Source organism: Siphateles boraxobius, unplaced genomic scaffold (genome assembly GCF_051911475.1).
Source record: "Siphateles boraxobius isolate OS27281-9 unplaced genomic scaffold, OSU_SipBor_1 12, whole genome shotgun sequence".
NCBI lineage: Eukaryota > Metazoa > Chordata > Actinopteri > Cypriniformes > Leuciscidae > Siphateles > Siphateles boraxobius.
Window position 1 is genome coordinate 28,568,294 of NW_027508722.1, and position 19,462 is coordinate 28,587,755.

At 37.2% G+C, this 19,462-nt stretch overlaps 1 protein-coding gene across 16 annotated transcripts in view; it reads right to left on the minus strand.

Moving 5' to 3' along the window:
* The window catches only part of ptprub (protein tyrosine phosphatase receptor type Ub), a 231,868-nt gene that overhangs the window by 79,390 nt on the left and 133,016 nt on the right, over positions 1–19,462 (minus strand). For all 16 annotated transcript variants that reach the window (XM_077217852.1, XM_077217849.1, XM_077217853.1 and 13 more), the window contains exons 4-7: positions 16,594–16,669; positions 7,537–7,652; positions 4,761–4,935; positions 1,149–1,442 (exon numbers count right to left, since the gene is read on the minus strand). In XM_077217852.1, coding sequence (XP_077073967.1) covers positions 1,149–1,442; positions 4,761–4,935; positions 7,537–7,652; positions 16,594–16,669 — 661 coding nt within the window. The remainder of the gene's footprint in view (positions 1–1,148; positions 1,443–4,760; positions 4,936–7,536; positions 7,653–16,593; positions 16,670–19,462) is intronic.

The following is a 19,462-nucleotide window of genomic DNA, read 5'->3' on the forward strand; positions in this document are numbered from 1 at the left end:
CATGCTCTTCCGCTCTCCGTGTTTCACCTGGCTGCCTCTTTTTGTCTTGCTGGCTGATGAATGGTAGGTGTCTGGTTTCCAGAACAAGCTGGGAAAGATTGTGATGTGTCATTTAAAAAGGAAGGCGATGATTTGTGTGATAGGATGTGTGTGTGTGTTTAGAGGACGATGTGATGTAACATAGTGACCATTACCATGTTGACCAGGTCCAGGGGCGAATCCTCAACCTGCATTTTCACTCTCTTTTCCTCTAGGATAAAAACAGGATCAATCTTCCTAATCGCACCCTTTCCAGTTCTGAAACAGCTGGATGTGGTAGAGACTCTCATTTGCAGGTAGAACCATGCATTACCGCACCCCTCGCTGTTTGTTTTGACAGGCACAAGAAGGCGCCACAGGAGAGATGGCCGCAGTTTCGGTTCAGAACATTTAAATTTAAATTAATCATCCACTTTTTAAAAAAGTTAGTTGGATATCTTTTACGAACCGACATGAAACACTTGACCAAATTAAAATGCTGTTCCATTAGTGTTTGATCAATATGGGTTTTTAATGGAAAATTATGAGAAAATTTAATCGGAAGAATATACTGGTAGTGTCAATCAAAAGTTTGGAATAATTACGATTTTTGCTACTTAATATTTAGCTTAATATCTTTGAGGAAAGTCTGTGATACATTTTTTCAGGATTCATCAACAAGCAAGATTGAGTGAGGCAAAGGAACAATATTTATTTGAAATATAGCCATTTTAATACGGTAATTATAATAGTTTTAATAATACTCTTTTTAAACTTTTTTTTCTACAAAAATATTAAGCAACACCTGTTTTAAACATTGTTTCTTGAGCACTGAATAAGAATATTATAAATATTTCTTAAGGATCACGTGAGACTTATAAAAAAAACAACCTTATTATTCCAAAGTTTTGACCACAAGTTTATAAATATATATAGAGCTTTTAATTGTTTTTTTCCTCTACATAACAAAATTAAATGGACAGCTTAGAAAGAGGAAAGAGTTAGATATTTTAATTAATTGCTCATCACACTGAAATGAGATCATCACATTTCTTATCACAGTCTTCCAACATTAAATTAATCTATTTTCAATAGACATTGTAATTGAAAGAAGTTCTCTGGTCACTCACCTGCACACTTGGTTCTGCTGATGAGGGGTGGTCCAGATGGCCCGGTCCCACCCTCACCCGGCCGAGTAAGCAGCACACTGATATGGTACTCCGTATCTGGATCCAGGTGCCAGAGCTTATATGTAACCATGTTAACTCCAAGGATCTCCGACCAGGGTGCCTGGCTGGCCCGATATTCGATTTCCCGACGGATGATAGGGCCATCACCCAGGATGGAGTTGGTGTTTAGTTGAATGATCAAATACGTTGAGCCTGCTCTCAACAGCTGGGGCGGAGCAATGGGAGATGGGGGAACTGTGATAGAAACAGAGAAGATTACGGTAAAAGTCTATTCAAGGAATGAAGAAAATATGTTCATATTTGAGCCTTTTTCAGGCAACCCCCAGAAGGAATATGAAATGTTTTAATCTACTCAAACCTGAATCAGTCTAATCTATTTTACCCAGTTTTTAAGCTTATCTTGACAACAGTTGGCATGAGGTGAAATAACATTTGCGGTTCAAAATGGTAACTTAAATGCAAGGTTCAAGGGTTAAAATACAAATCTGGCTATGCACATTAAACCTCCAATAGCTGGTTCTTTCAGGTCCTCAAGGGAGAGCTATAAGTAAACCAACAGATGTGCAAGACCGTAGACTGTGGAAGAACGTCAGATACAAGGTCATGCTATTTAATGTGAGATTTGAGAGCTACCTTTCCTGGAGCTCAAACAGTAGAGCGTTGGTGCTTGCAACGCCAAGGTCATGGGTTCGATTACCAAGGAAAGCAAGAACTGATAAGAATGTAAATGTGTACCTTGAAATGCAATGTAAGTCGCTTTGGATAAAAGCATCTGCCAAATGCATAAATGTAAATTTTCATACCTAACCCCCTGAGGAACTTGGTGGGCAGATACACAGTAGCCATAATAACAAGGGAAAAAAATCTCCTATTTCATTTGCAAGGTAAAAAGTTTTTTTGGGATATATCTTTAAACCCTGACTAATCACTGGAGCTTCAAAGGGTCTTGAGTTAACAAACAATTAGTGAGAGAAATTGATTTAGAAGGATGGAAGCGAGGGGTCCAATGAAAAAAAAAAGATATCAGCGCTGACTTTTCCCATGACTAATCTTTGGGTCTGCTGTGTCTGCAAGCTTTCTCTCTCAGGGCCAGCTGCAGATGGCAAATATCCAGCTAGAGACAGAGAAAGCCTCTCCTGGGAGAGATATGAGATGGCAGCGAGTAATAAAGGTCATCTTGTCTGTCATAGAAAGGCATAATAAAGAATAATATAAAGCCAACTCAAACTCCACTTTCATATGAGAGGAGACATAAAAACGGGCCGCCTTTTCTTTATGATTCTCCCTCTATCCAGCATTGGTTAGGGCAGATTATTAATTCCACCCCGAGAAAGCTTCTTTCGCCAGAGTAGTGTTCAGAGTTACTGCGAAAAACAAATCTGAACCCTACGGACTGACTGAGAACAATTCTCATTAGCCCTCTGGCTCCTCTGCATTAGCTCTGTTGCTATGTAATCTATGGGCCCATTGAGGAACAGTGAGTTGTGAAATGAGTTGATCAAGCTAATTAAAGGACTGATTAGCCTCTCGTTAGCGGGGGCAAGCGTGGGAGGGCAGTTTGGAAAAGACAAGGAGAAGATCAGAGCGAAGGCAAAGGAAAATCTAGGGTGAGCGTAATGACCTTGCATCAATGCTGCCACACTAGAATGTGGGCCTATAGCTTTATGGACTCGTCTGGTGGGGCCAATCTGCCGTGCTTAACTGGGGTGCAGTAATGCATTTTAAATAGGACCTCCTGTCGAAGTAAAAGCCATCAGGAAGCAATGCCAATAACATGCTGCAGAGGGAATGCAGCTATAGTCTGAAATGGCTTTAAAGCTCTGTAACATAGAGGCACAGATGCAAGCGGGTCTCATTATAAGTTATGCTTCATACTGCGATGTTCCCGAGTGGATTCTGCCTACAGCTCTAGTAAAAATATAATGATGAAGTTGTAATGAGTCAATGTGACAAGTGCCACAAGAGCAAGCGCTTTGTATCTAAGCACTTTGCTGAACATTTGATTAGTCAGACCCCTAAAACAGTGCATGTTAAATGAGTTTTGAATTTGATGACAAGATAAAGAGAACATTTACAATTTTATCCTGTGATATGGTTTCATTTAAGGCATTTAGCAGACGGTCTTACACAATTGCTTTAGCAGCGCATGCAAGAAAAACATGCCAATTAGAATGTTATCTGCTGGGAAAGTGCTATGTATACATCAAGGGCGTTTCTCGTAGGAGAAAAATAAATAAATAAAAACAAAAACCCATTAGGACTTAAAAATATCCTTGCAAAGACTTTTTATCCTGTGATCTGGGTAAGAAGGGAGCAAAGTGCTTAACCAGAGTTAAATAATAAACAGTGCGAGAAATAAAAATAATTGAATAGCTCGAAGTTTCTCTTTTACTCTAGGATCTCTGAGGGTATTACCTGTGATTTTTCAATTCTAGTTTTGTTATGACTGCATTAAAAAACAGCCTGAAGGTTTTAAAATGCTGTGCTTCTAGGTCACATTGTGGCATACAGTAAAGCCGTATTTCTAAATTCGCCATAATCCGCGCTGCTACATCTATCAATAGGATTAGCATGGTGCTGTCTCATAGTACGTCTCTGTCAGTATGCCTTGAGGATGGAAGCTGAATAACCCACGTGGCTCCATCCATCCCTATTCCTTATTCCACCCCTGACTTCTCCTTTTGCTTAAGGGATATCAATCTGACCAGGGTTTAAAAGGTGGACACAGAAAGATGCCACTGGAGGCTGATGGGCAGGTGTCAAGTTATATGGTTGAAATTTCAAGTAGGGTGGAGGTTTGCTTTGGTTAAATACGATGCTGAATCATCGTGATTATTCTCAGGAAATGTTTTTTACCACTTTAGACCCTTGCTACTGTTCTATAAATACAAATAAATGGAATCTCACAGATTCTGATCGAAATGGATAGTAGAAAATGAAAATGATCATTATTTACCCCTCGTGTCATTTCAAACATTTCTGCCAATTTTTTTCAAGCTCCAAAAAGGACTATATAATAATGCAACAAAAAAAAAAGTGATTCATTGAAAATCTGCAACAGATGAAGAGCAGCTCTCAAATCAAATATGGCACCCTATTCACATAGCAATATGTAGATGGTGTGTCAATAACATCAAATCTGCACCCCATTGCATTTGAATTTAGCTGCAGCGGAGGTGAAGATTCAACCTAAATTTATTTTGTATGACTTTATTTGAATGGACTACTTTATGGTGCTTTTTATCCTTTTTGGAGCTTGAGTTTGTGTATGTAAAGACTTTAAATGTTTTTGTGTTAAACAGGAAAAAAGTAGCATACAGGTTTGAAACTACATGATGAGGTTGCGTAAATAAAGACTGCAAACAAAAGTCCTTTACAAAACTAATAATTTCAAAACAAAAGAGCCTAAGATGTGAGAATGCAAGGCTATAATAGAAAAAGAATACAATGACATGGATTTAGCCAGAATCCCATTATCCTGTGATGTGCGCATTATGGGCAGTAAAACGAAGACACAATGGACAAAAGAAAGGAAGAAAACAAGCTCTTCACCTTTGACAATGAGTTCAGCAAAGTTGGAGACGCCGGAGCCTCTTGAGGACTGCGTGACACAGCGGTAGAGGTCCTGCTCTGGCTTCTGGACGTCCTCCAGTTGAAAGGACACTGCGAAACGGTTGCGGCCCAAGTGCTTGACAGAACCACCTGAGGACACTTCACCATTGTGCCGCTAGAAAAGAAGAATAACATGAAAACACGCTACAGCCTACTCACCAAGCATACGCTGCCAAGTACTTATATAAACACTGAATGAGCAATGCACTTTTCTGAGATAAAGCCATTTGTCATTAAACTCAGATACTCAGCCAAAACAAGACTAAAATTGCATTTGCCCAATTACTTGACGAAGTTACCAATTATGCATCTTATATTTAAGGTATACACATATATCATAGTGACAACAGGCTGTCAAACTCCAAAAGAGACAAAAAAGCACTATAAAACAACCATAAGAGTTAGGCATGTGTCCGAAGCCAAATACTACGTAAGTCCGGAAAGGAATTGACGCATTCTACAGAACACCTAAAGGGACGGGAAAAAATATGAGATGGGAGTAAAAAATATATTTGAATGCTTTTGGGTTCTCTCGCAACAGTTTGGTTATTATATTGTATATAATATGGAGGCATCAAGGAGCCGCTATCAATATGCGGGGTAATGAAATCACTTTCGAATGCAATCTCGCTTTCACTTTCGATTTCCAATTCGCGATCATGCGTACTCTGTGTATACTACTGTCAGTGCAGCAATGACAGCAATGACATATCATGCAGATGAATGACGTTGAAAAGCTTAAATTTATGTTGAGAGACGAGCCTTAAAAGTTGGACACTTAAGTATGATTCATCGGAATAATAAGGACCAAAAATAAGGACCAAACATAAAGAAGTCTTGCACTTAACTTAGTATTGGGAATTGCTACGTGGAGCTTGGTGAGGAACCAGACACATCTCTCACACAAAACCACACTTGATAGCAGCAACCTTTCACTGCGGCTCAGGTAATCATAGCTAGACAGTGGTGTGAATAGCACCCATCCAAGATGTCAACGCATTCGCATTTTCCCCTCTCTGAATACCAAGGACACAAAATGAGCGTTGAGAGTGCACTCATACGAACAGAAAGCACTTCGAGAAGGAGGTCAGCGGCTGCTGCACAACTATGTGTATTTGTTTATCATGGGGCTGCTAAAGTGTTTAGGCTTTCAATGTGGTTCAAGACCACACAAACCAGAACTGAATGTAAGGGTAATGTGTGGGCAATGGCTGCAAATTTGAGGTTTGCATAAAACAAAGCCAAACGTACAATCATCTGGCCTTGAGGGCCACTTTGTCTTTATTCAACCTAGCAATCACATTCAGTGAACTGCCAGACAGGCAAACATGTAGGGAAAAAATACAGTAAGAGAGCTGGGGACAATCGGTTTGTACTAAACGTGCCACACATTAAAGATGCATTTGAACAATGCCCCTGTTTGGAATCAGTTTAAAAAATGTTAAAACTTAAAACTAAGTTAAAAAATTATATTTTTAAAGATAATACACATAATTTTACTATTTATACACCGTTCAAAAGTTTGGGGTCGGTAATGTGTGTGGGTATATATATATATATATATATATATATAAATTACACACATATACGATATATACACACAAAAAAAGACCTCATAGTCTTCATGACCAAATATTCTGTATATCTTCTCTCTGTAAATTACATACTTTTATAAAAAAAATCATTAGTTAAATAATATTTTTCCATCAAAGCACACATACTCTAACATACATACATACACTCTCTCTCTCTCTCTCTCTCTCTCTCTCTCGCACGCACGCACGCACGCACGCACGCACGCACGCACGCACGCACGCACACACACACAGCTATAAACTTAAAATATAGGTTACCAAAATGTCACACTGTAATGTCTGTAAGGACCACAGCTGCCAAAAAAGGTGGGAAAAGCATTTACAGAGTACCACATCCATGATTAAAGGCAGAAACTAGGCTGCAGCTAAAACTACAGACAGAGGAAGTAAGAAAACATCCATATAAAACAGAAGTGAAGACATAATCATATATCTCCTGCTGTGTTGAGAGGAGGAATGAGCACTTCAGAGGGTTTGAGGACATTGATTATTGCAAAATCTTGTGTCGCTGTGACAGCTTGTAACCACAGGCATCTGTCCTTCACCTTGATGTGACATAATCATTCATTTAATTTAATTCCACCTTTTGATGCCAGAAAATTCAGCTCTCTGAAGGCAGTTGGATAGGTTCCTTCCAAAGACCATGTTAGATCCTAAAAATACTCTCAGAACAATTATATTATATAACAAAGGCAGACAAAGAAAGTGATCTCTACATGGATTTGCTTTTAAAGATTTACAGTTTACAACTAATTTTCTTAAAGATCTGAAATGTAACTGAAAGGTTGTCAGTAAGGCTTTGTTTGAAAAATAAATGACAACTAGAAAAATTTGGGATCTGAGGAACAACAGGACTTTTAGAACAAAATCAATTCAAACAAAAGTGTTCTTAAAGTTTACAGTGCCCTTCTTAAGAATGCTGCCCTTTTAAAAAGGTAACATTCGGGTGCTTTGAGCACATTTGGTGCAAATTTTGTTGACTTTCAGTAAGTCACGACAGATGGCAACCTCAGCCTTTAGATGATTATTCAATTGCTAAAGATCTCCATAAAAAAGAAGAATTTGCAAAAACATGATTATACTCACTAAAAATACCTCCATAAAAATCAATCTATACTCACTTCCAACAGGAACTTCTCTGCTTCAGAGGGACGTCCTGCTGCTACGCACTGGAAAGTAGCGTTTTGTCCCGCGTTGACCTCCACGTCTCCCAAGCGAGAGAAGTGAGGAGATTTATCTGAGCACAGAGACAAAAGGGGTTCAGAATAACAACAATCATTCAAAAATACACTACCATTCAGAAGTTTGGGGTCAGTTAGATTTTTTTTAAATTAATACTTTTATTCAGCAAGGATGAATTCAATTGATCAAAAGTCTTACAGTAAAGACACTTATAATGTTACAAACGATTTAAATGCTGTTCTTTTGAATTTTCTGTTCATCAAAGATTCCTGAAAAAATGTATCGCAAATATTACTGTTTTCAACATTGATAATGTTTCTTGAGCACCAAATGAGCCCAATTAGAATGAATTATAAAGGATCATGTGACACTAAAGACTGGAGTAATGATGCTTAACTGTATTTTTGATCAATGTAAAAGTGTTTATGGTTACTTTTGATCAATTTAATTCATCCTTTCTTGAATAAAAGTATTAATATTTCTATCGAAAAGAATCTTACCAATCCTAATCTTCTGAATAGTATTGTGCATACAGTAGTCCACAGTGATGCTGACAACACATTCACACTTTACAACATGCTTAAAGTCAACACTGAAATACATGTTTCTGATACAATCAAAAAATACTTTCCATTTCTGCTGACATTATCAGGCCCCTTTGTTGTCAACATCACACCTGAACCAACTGGCTCATTTCTGGTACGTAACGCCCACATTTTACAATCCAATCAAGTCCTGCCCAACATTTCTCCACTAAAATATTATATCTTCCATCAAACGTGTCATATTTTGGAAGCAAAATGCGTTGCGAACGTTGTTTCATGTGGACTTCAAATGCAAGGAAGCAATCTCTTAGTGGGCAGAAATGTTGATTTGTTCCAGTTTGAATTGCTAGTTGAACGCTGAGTCCATATATGGGTTGTTTCCTTGCCTGTATGTGAGACAATTGATAAATCCTATGACATAAAAAGGTCTAGACAATCTTCCTCCAGCATATATGGTTCTTGGTACTTTCCTTCCCTTTAAATGAAATTTCAGTTCAACTAAACTGAAATATGACCGTTAGAATTTAAAAGTCATATCTATTCATTTGAAGACATTTTTTTTCAACTGAATATATAGAGTCAGGGATTAAACAGGATAAAACGAAGAAAGAAATAGATAGATATGATAGATACAAAAATAAAGAAATACTTTATTGATCCCCATGAGAAAATACAGGTGCAAGATTGCTACAATATGCTATATAAAGTGCACGAAAACACCCCTATGAAAAGACGCAGCAGCAAAGATGTTATATTCATTGTCTGCACATTATATTACAAAATACACTGTAAGAAGAAATACTTTTAGAGCCTGTTGGTGGCAGAGGACACACTACTCATTCAAGTGCTGAAGCCTACCAAAACAAGAAGGTGGACAAGAGCAAAAAGCAACAAAGGTACAAACAGATAAATGCTGAGGTTCTATTAAATATGGCTTGCACTTTCTAGTTGTGAATGTATAAGCGATTTTTTTAATCAGTTTTTTGAATGGGTGTCAGATGTAAAAAGGCCCTCGGGCAACATGAATAGCTTCATGTGTTAGTTAACAGTGTTTAGTCTCTGAGAGCGGAGGAGAGCTCCTATGGGAACCACAGCCAGCCCTGCACGCCTGGCAGTTTGATTGTTACTTAAACAGCGTACAGTTTATGTATGATTTAATATTTCGAACTACTGAACTGTTTCTATTTGCATGGTATTAAGAGATGAAAATCACGTTTAATGTCCCGCCAATTCAACTACATGCATGTTTTATTAAAAATACACTTACTGAAAAAAAGTTGTACATGGTTTCGATATCCACTTATTTTACGACGTCGAAATTAGCTATTTTATGTGAATGTGCGAGACTTTTGATTCAGTAGCCACAACTACAAGAATAACTAAAATGCAGTCAATTGTAAAACTTTGCCCTACAATACAGATTTATTTCAGAAGAACCATTTTAATGCTTTTGAGCTGCAAAGTTGCTTCATTCCATTACAATCTCCCATGTGAATTAGTTTAATTTTTGCCTAATTTCCTTATTAGCATGGTAATGGTTGAATTAAAAAAAAAAAATCTCCCATACTGTAGGTTTCATAAGAAGGCTGTCTTGGTTAGATTTGCAGGCTTGTGTTGGAATTCTAAAAACGTATTCTTAAGGATGTATATACAATCACCGTAAACCACCTACCCGCACTGCACACATCTGAAAACTGTCAATCAAAGGAGATAACTAGGCTATGAGGTCTGATATAACAGAATGCTGTTCCACTCTGAGCGTATATTGTTTATCTTATTTGTAAAACCAGGCGGAGGCCCAAGCAACATTGTTTGTAGTCGACGGGTGGCCACGCGTTCAGTGTGGATTCCACTGTGTGATGCTCAATTCATGTTTTTACGAGTCAACAGGAATCACAAGGCAAGGAAATATGAAAAGGGACTGGAAATCTGTCAGCTATATTATTAAATATGCTCGTTTGAGTCCTGAAGACTTAGATTAATAGATATTGCAGTTGCCACAACACTAAGGTTATGATGTATAGAGAATACACAAGAACATAAGGAATCAGAAGGAAATCTTCTCCGTTTCCCGCTCGTTCTTGCCTGCCTTTCCTTTTTGACTTGTCTTGCCAAATGGTGATTTCCGCAGTCTGGCGCAATGCCACTCACGACAATGTGTGTCCAGGTCCTGATGAGAGTTTTAATTATTTAATGTGCACAGTGGGGCTTAGATGATGCCATCTGCCGCCTGCAGGAAGTGGGGAGAGGGGCGAAGGAAGAGGGTGTTAGGAGACTCAGCAGAGATGAGCCGTCATGACCACAGCATCTGTTGATTTGCTTGTTTGGAATTGGACTTTATTACCATCTAATAGTACTTTGTCAGTTTTCTCTGTTTAAATATGTATAAATATCACTACAGTTTTATGACGCCTTAAAACCCCTCAGGAGTTGTGAAAGGGATTGTTAACTTCTCTTCGGTGTGCCACCTATCCCTATCCGCTGGTCACTAAAACACTTTTCAGCACATCACAAACCATTAAAGTTGATAATTGCGCTGTCGGAGCCTATTGAATCGGCCATAGAAAAGGCTTGCATCTCTCAAATAAATATACAGACATGTTGTTATCGTATAAAGCAGCTTGTTTTAATAAAAGCCAGGCAGATTAGGCAGGATTCACAAAGAATGAATCGCACCCGCTGCATCATTTATTATTTGCACACGCAGTCTGCATTGTTCTAGCACCCGATTCACTAAAGGAATTATGCAAGGTAGGCACAAACATGGCCTAAAACGCGATATGCATGAGAAATTAGCAATTTCTGAATTTACAGGTTGATTCTAGATGTACTGTGATCTGGTGTTCTTTACTGGGACTGCCCAAAATATCTAGTTTTGAACAAATTAAAGTGTCCCACTGAATAAAATTATAATACATTTAATTTAAAAAATCCAAACAAATCTTCCTTAAATCATAAACTGTTTGTTCATTGAATGGCTAGAGGTGAACTGCCCCCCCGACTGAGCCTGGCTTCTCCCAAGGTTTTTTTCTTCTCCATTCTGGCAGCCAATTGAGTTTTGGTTCATTGCCACTGTCACCTTTGGCTTTTGGCTTGCTTGGTTGGGGACACTTAATATTCAACCATATTACTGATCTGCATTGACACCATTGTATGAGAACTGAACTGAGCTGGACAATGACATCACTGTTTTCTCTAGAGCGGCTGTATAGATAAATGAACTAAATTAATAACTTTTACACAACAGAAATGAACCATCACTGAACTTACTTAAGCTGGACTATTACAGTATTTTCTTCTAGATCTGCTGTACAGCCGAAACAAACTTTGTTGCATTATTTTCCTATTATCACTGTAAAGCTGCTTTGAAGCAATCTGTATAGTAAATTATTGTATTGTAAAAATATAATTATAAACAAGTCTAAAAAGACGAAAACATTTACAATGACTTAATGTAAATACTCACACCACCTTTAGCACAAATAGCTTGTCCATTAAAGTCTTTATCTGACACCAATTACCAAAATTAGTCATTTAGACAGCCAGTAAGTCATACATAATAAGATTTTAATAAACAACAACAGTCTTCAATACTACCATTAGAACTTTAACTTCCAGTCTACTGTCAGCATACAAAAACAAATATTTTGCTCTGCTGGATTAGGGATGTTTAAAGGATTTCTACTTTCCCCCTCGGCAAATAAAAGAAATCACAGCTCCGTACACACAGTCTTCACTGCACTGGAGGGCTGAACACATCACACATTCCCTCACAACATCTCCTCCCTACTCTGATCTGTTTGTTTTCTACTATGTCCGGCAGCTAGCAGGCTATCTCAGCGTGCCGGCAACCAGCAGGGTTCAGCTTCCCAGTAACTAATGCAGTACATATGCAGCATACTGATGAATACACAGAATAGTAAATGTTAAATAGTACCACCCGCGTAAAAATAACTGAGATAGCTGATATACCTCAATTGTTACTCCAAGAGTGCAAATGGAGACTTGATTAAAATTGAAGTATATGTTAAATGATTTATGTTAAAATGCATTATCTTAACCCAGTTTATTGTTCATTTACTACTATTAGTATGCCATTCATGGGTTTATCTCTCCCAAAATTGTAAACATTTGAGCATCATCAAAATATCAGCTCATATTCGTCAATCTCTTTCCAGCTCAGCCAATAGTGAGAGTTTGGGGCGTGGCTACTGTAGCAGGCGGAGCCAGAGGGGCTGTGGAACCAGCTTTGGTTACAGAATTACAAGCCAAAATTTACTGCATTTAGACCTTCGAAGATTAAACAGGCCATAAACACGACAAAGTGAACGGGGCATTTTGATGCAGATACTATGCGCTACAAAGGATTCTTCAATACCATACAGCATCATCATATACCCGTTCAGAAAAACAAATGCCATGGCCAGTTTATAGTGTTTACTCAGACTCAAACACAATGTGTAAAAAAAATGTGCCCGGTGCAGATACGTTAATTGGGCTAATTATAAGCAAGACGCTTGCATTCACTCTACATAGTGTTATTCTCCTCGTTTACTTACTCATGACACATAGCAATACAGCTAAAAGTGTTCCTAATATGTTGGACCTTTTATTGTAAGTAGCCTACTTTTACGCGATGAAACATGCCATCGCAAGCACCCATAAAAGCTGTGTTTGTGATGCTGGAGATGGGGGAGATGCAACATGTGAAAGAGAGTTTGAAAATAAGCTTTACTTTTCTAATTCTGTTAGGGGGCTCTAGTGCCGCAGAATCTACATACTTCACCTTTAAGTCTCCTGCTTCTCAGATTTTCCTCCTGAGAAAAAGAGCTTACTAATTTGTTTTGTGTCTCGTTTAGTTGACTAAATAGTTATTTGGCTGTTGGCTTACATTATCCAAACGACAAACTTATTTTAACTTGCACTGATGAATCATTCATATTACAAAATCATGCTACAGACATTGTGTACGCTCTTAAAGCTGACCTAAAATTGGAATGGGAAAGTGTGACATGGTCTACATAAAGAAACTTGTTCTTTAGACTTTTTACACAAGATGGAAACTAGATTTCTTCATCATCAAAGAAACCATGTAGCTGTATCCTGCTGAGCTAAAAGATGTGCTGAAACAAGGATGAAAGGTGAATTTGGGTACAAAAGTGACTTTGATATCCACATTATGTGTGCTTGCAGATCCATCAGGAAGATCTGTGTGGAACTGGACTTGCATAAGAAGATGTACTTGAGAAAGTTATACTGTATATGAGAGCAATGCAAATCTCATGGCGTCATGTTTAATGTTAGAAAAGTTACTATAAAACAGTGATTGAACCATCTGAATGAATGAATGAATGAATGAATGAATGAATGAATGAATGAATGAATGAATGAATGAATGAATGAATGAATGAATGAATGAATGAAATACACTTTATTTCCCCGAAGGGGAAATTTGTGTTGGACTTTACATTGACAAAATCATTGGAAACATAAACAAAAAATTCTACACACAAAAATAAATAAATAGATACTCATTTATCATTTTAATTGAAAAAGGAATAAAAGACTTCTTAAAACGGTTATACCTACACATCGGAAATCTGTATCGTCTTCCAGAAGGTAACAATTTATACTCTGTGTACAGAACATGCAATGGATCAGCCACAATTTTATGTGCTTCTCTCAGAACCGATTGTTCATACAATGACTCAAATGAAAATAAAAAGTTATTTTCTCCCAATGGTCTTCATTGCTATTTTAACCAAGCGTGCAAACTTCGACTTTACCTGAATTGTAAGGTTACCAAACCAGACCGTAATGTCATATCTGATTATGCTCTCTATAACTGCCTGATTCAACAACCACATAATTTTCTGGTCCACTTCATAAAGTCTAAGTCTACGTAAAAAATACAATCTTTGCTGCACACGAGAAAAAAATGTATCCACACGAATCCCCCAACTAAGTGTATTATCCATATGGATGCCAAGGTACTTGTAGGAACGTACTTGCTTAATTGGTTTTTCGTGTAAAAGCACTGGTGTGTGATCATCACCTGTTGATCTAAGGTCAAAAATCATCTCCTCAGTCTTTTCTGTATTAAAAATAAGATGATTTAGATCACAACACTCAACAAACCTTGATACCACTGAGAAATAAACTGACAAATCAGTATTCTCATCCAAAAGACTAAGGCCCCATCCACACTACTGCGTTTTAGTTTAGAAACGGAAAATTACAACAAATACGATCTCCGTCCACACCAGCATTTTAGCTGCGTATTAGAATTGATCTCCGTCCACATTAAAACAACTGGAAAACGTGGATCACGTCACCATTCACCTACACTGGGCATGCGCGTGCCGGTGTAAACAGGAATCAGATTGACTATTCCTCAGATTTCGCTGAGGTTGATAAGTGCCGATTCGGGCATTCAAGTTTTCGCACCATTCTTCAGGAACTACAACTTCATTGATAAAATTATCCCACCATGCGCTGGTTCTTCCCGGCTTTATCCAAAACCGATGCTCCATGTAGGCTAAGGTCGATTCTGCCGCTGCATACGGGAACTGTCACAGATCGCTGGAATAATAGCTTGCCTCCGGCGCTTGTAGGCAGTTATAGCATTGTGAAATGCAGAATTTACTTGCACTAACGTAACTGGTAGTCCAGGCTGTTGTTGTGCGTTTTCTTCCATTGTATGGCATCCAATCAGAGAGCCTAGCGTGAGCCTCTGCGTCATCGTTTCTAAAGTCCTCCGTTTTGACCACTCTACACTAAAACGCCCTCCGGAGATTCAAAACGTAAAACGGGGTCGGCAGCGTTTCTAAACTTCTCCGTTTTAGGTCTTCGTTTTTGCCGTTTTAGTGTGGACGGGAGGTGCAAACGTAGCAAAAGGTCTGCGTTTCCAAACTAAAACGTAGTAGTGTGGATGGGGCCTAAGTATCGCTGTGTCATCCGAGAAATTCACTATAAAATTGTTATAATCACAACTTGAACACTAGTTGGTATACAATGTAAAAAGGATAGGAGAACTGACACATCCCTGGGAACACCTGTGCTGATATTTTTCAGCTCCGATAAAGTGTGATTGACTCTAACTTGTTGGGTCCGATTAGTCAAAAAAGAAAGTTCCACCTAATTAAAAGTTAAACAAAATTCAACAAATAATTGACATGCATAAGCTTTTGGATTTCCCAGATGTTTAGTAATAAAATAAGTGACAGTGTTAACAGCATCTTCTGTACTACGTGCCGGCCTGTATGCGAATTGTAATGTCAAGTACAGTGTTAACTTCGTTCTTTAAAATGGACAACATATACTTCTCAAAACTTTTCTAAATCTGGATTGTCAATGGATGATGTTAATTTCTACAGTGCATGCAGGAAATATACATTTAACTATATAATTTATTATAATGAACTCTTTCCCCACCATTGACGGAATTTTCCATCATTTATGACACAATGCTTCCCCGCCACTGACAGAATTTTAGGGGCTATCCATGTTTTCACTGTTATATGGTAGACGGCACTATTACGCATCTTCTGAAAGAGTACAGAATCTCCAGATCAAAACACAGACGAAGAAGAAGCAGAAACAAGCGACAGAAACATCGCTTAATATGCACATATAAAATAACTCAATCATCTAACATTAAACAGCATAAATCAAAACTGCCTAACGTTACCGTCTGAAATGTCGAACCCAGGAAGAGGTACAAGACTGTGAAGCTTTGAGGGTGTTGATGGACTCGATCTACTCCATCTATGTTTTGATCATTGTTCTTCAGAATACAATCCAGATGCAGTCTTTGACAAAAATGTGATTTCCTCATCTTTTTGTTCAAAATGTTGATTTTTTTTTTTTTTTTAATGAAACGTTTAAATGAAGTGTTAATAATTTTTTTCAATTATTATTTTACTTTTGATAAAGCAGATTCTATATTCTTTATGACATATTCTATGTTAAGATATTCATAACACAAAATATTATGGGTGCCATGAAAGTTTTGTAAAAATGATTATAAATGGTGCCACTGACTGGCAAATTAAAAAAAAAAAAAAAAATTACCGGCAGGGAAAGAGTTACATAAATAGTATATTAGACTTTATAATTTAAGAAATCTATCGATTAACATTTGACAATCATAATTATCATCCATTTATCTAATTGCTCACCCATTGAGAAGTACATTTTGCAAATGACACACAATGTAATTTCTATTAATCAGTTAATTGTTTTTAGTCAATTACAACAATGGCAAAACATCAGCTTTTCATTAGTATAAACACAATGTTATACGGTAATACTTCACATAATCCTGTACATTTGTTTTTTGTTTTGTTTTTTGCTCCAGCAAATTGGCCCCAAATAGCATAGACAGACAACAATATTACACTAAAGACCCTTTGTGAAGTCACGCTATAATCACAGTTGTGTGCTACTCACAACAGGGGTAGTTCAATAGGAGTATGTCATCAACTGCAATGTAACCTCTGCGGTCCACAGTCGCCTCTAGCAATATCTGAAAACACAAAAAGAGGAAAACATGATCTGCAAACATTTATTTAGCCTTTAAAATCAGAGTAGTTTCAACATTTGAAGTAACGAAATTACAATGATTGCGATAAACGCGATTAAATCCGCAGTGTTATACAGTGCAAATACATAAACATAAGTGATGCCTTGTATATTAATCAACACAAAGTGGTATCTATTAAACACCATCATAATAGTTTCAATAAAACTCACAAAAAGTGTTTAATGGGCTGTCTGCACAATATTTTAATTATTGTCTTACATTTGCATTGTGCTTCATTAATCTTACATTAATGAAACAATTAAGAAATAATGAGAGAAAACAAGGATGAGTCTGTCAACTACACTGAAAAGAACATCATTCATCTTTTTGGCGTTTCGAGTTTTCTTTTTGCACAAGTTTTGACAGTCATAGAGAACAGAAAATGAGAAAAAGGATGCCAAAGCAAGTAAAGAGAATGAGAAAGAGAGAGAAAATGGATGCCAACTTCACTAAAGGGCCCCTGAGGCCTATAGAGGAAATAATGGCTTCATCAGGAGGCCTGCGTGCACTGTGACACATGGCTCTCACTCGGTATGCTGTGCGCACACACACAGACGCATCAGCTCATAATGTGAGCGTAAGGGGCACGAGTCCCCGGGGACCGGGAGAGACGCTTCACACTCGCCAAAGGCCGTGAGTAAAGGACGGTCGCTCCAGTGTAATGAAATCAAATCAATATTGTGCGAACGACAGTGATGAGATGTTATTACACATCGAGAGCACAGAGGCTATGTTTGCTCTTCCAACAGTACTCTGCTTTGCTGCCCACGCCTGAAGGTATTGCTTCAAAAAAAAAGAAAATAGGCAAAAAAGGATCATAAATTCTATGTTTGTTTACGGTTTAGTAAACAAGCAAAAATCACAGTTGTGAATGAACGTTGTGCTATTATCGTTAAGTAAAACTATTAAAAACATTTAGAAGCAGAAATAGAATAAAATATTAGTTGAAAAACAAACCAAACGAAAATGAGAAATGTTGCCTTGGTAATGACCTGTCATAATTGTGTTGTGAGTTGAAGCGCTAAAATTATTAACAGGAAATTAAAAAAAACAAACTAAATAAAACTGAACAAAAAAGAACAGAATTAGCAATATTTTAAACTAATAAAATGACATAAAAAGCACATAAAATAATATAATAAAATAAAAAAATAATCTAAATAATAAAATTACTAAAAATAAACTAAAGTTAACATAAAACAAAAAATATTTATAACACTATAAACTAAAATAACACTGGTTTTCAATCATAAAAGAGTGTTCAATGTGTGTTGTGGTTAATGACATTATGTGATGGAAATAAATAGGGTTGAAATGAAAAATGTAAAATAAAATTGGAATAAATTGTCCGACTGCTTTGTCTTGCTGAGGCTGATTATTTTTAATTCAATTAAATACTACTCTTTCACTCTTTTTGCATATTGTGACAAAATCGCAAGTTTAATTGGTAATGAATGATGCATAATAAAAATATTCTGCTAATCTGTGATATTTAGCTTGATATGTCTGTTTTCTTCACATAACAAATGTATAATATTCCATTTAAAGCTCTTCACCGACAACATTGTCTCCTTATGTAAGAAAAATTTACTGGGAAAAAAGTGTTGTTTGTAGTGGCGGAAATGATACAGTCATATGTTATAAATATATGAATAATTTTCTCAAAATATTGAAACCTAGTTAATTTATGATGCATTTCATAATACAAATTGAAAGTCTGGTTCTAGGAAATGAATAAAACTATATAATCAATACATAGAACATTAATTGTAGAAAAATTAAATGACGAAGACATGAAAATCTTGATGAAAGCTTTGATCCTTAATGTGCATTCAACGAATATTTATATTTTATTCTATTTCAGCTTCTAAATGTTTTTAACAGTTTTAGTTAACGATAATAACACAACGTTCATTCACAACTGTGATTTTTGCTTGGTTACTAAACCGTAAACATAAAAAAAAAAGTTTCTTTTTTTTCTTTTTTCTGAAGCAATACCTTCAGGCGTGGGCAGCAAAGCAGAGTACTGTTGGAAGAACAAACAAAGCCTCTGTGCTCTAGATGTGTAATAACATCTCATCATTGTCGTTCGCACAATATTCAACTTTTTCTTTCTTTCAAAAAGAAAACCCTGACCTTTTAAATGCTAATGTAAACATGCCTAAAGTTGAAAAAAACTAAAGTTGTAGAATTATCCAGGAGCATTGCTATCAGTGAAAGGGGATTTGTATGTAGCACTAGTTGACAGCAGTATCTCTCAGAGCTGTCATGGCGGCGCGTCATTCCATGTTCAACTTCCCCATTACCTGGTCAGCAGAACATTCCAGGCTGTCAGAAGCCTCTTATTTCATTACGGAACAGCATGATTTCATGCTCCTGACCTATCCTTGACCTCAAACGGCGCCGACATCCTTGAAGATGGATGTGAAGTCTCTGATTAGGATCTAAAAAACACTACGTGCTTTGCGGGAAGAGAGGAGGAAAGTGACTCAGACAGCAGAATATACAGCCAGTGCTGGCTCAGGCTCTGTAACACAACTTTAATCTCCTGTTGGAAAGGACTGCTATATAACCACAATAATCTGACAACAGACTTGCAGGATGATGCAATGGGAGATTACTCTGAAATGTGTTTTGGAATTTCCCTCACCATTCCACGGGTGTGCTGCTGCTGACATGCCATCAGCCCTCCGAAACAAAAGACCAAATCACACTTTTATTTAAGGCATTCTTAAG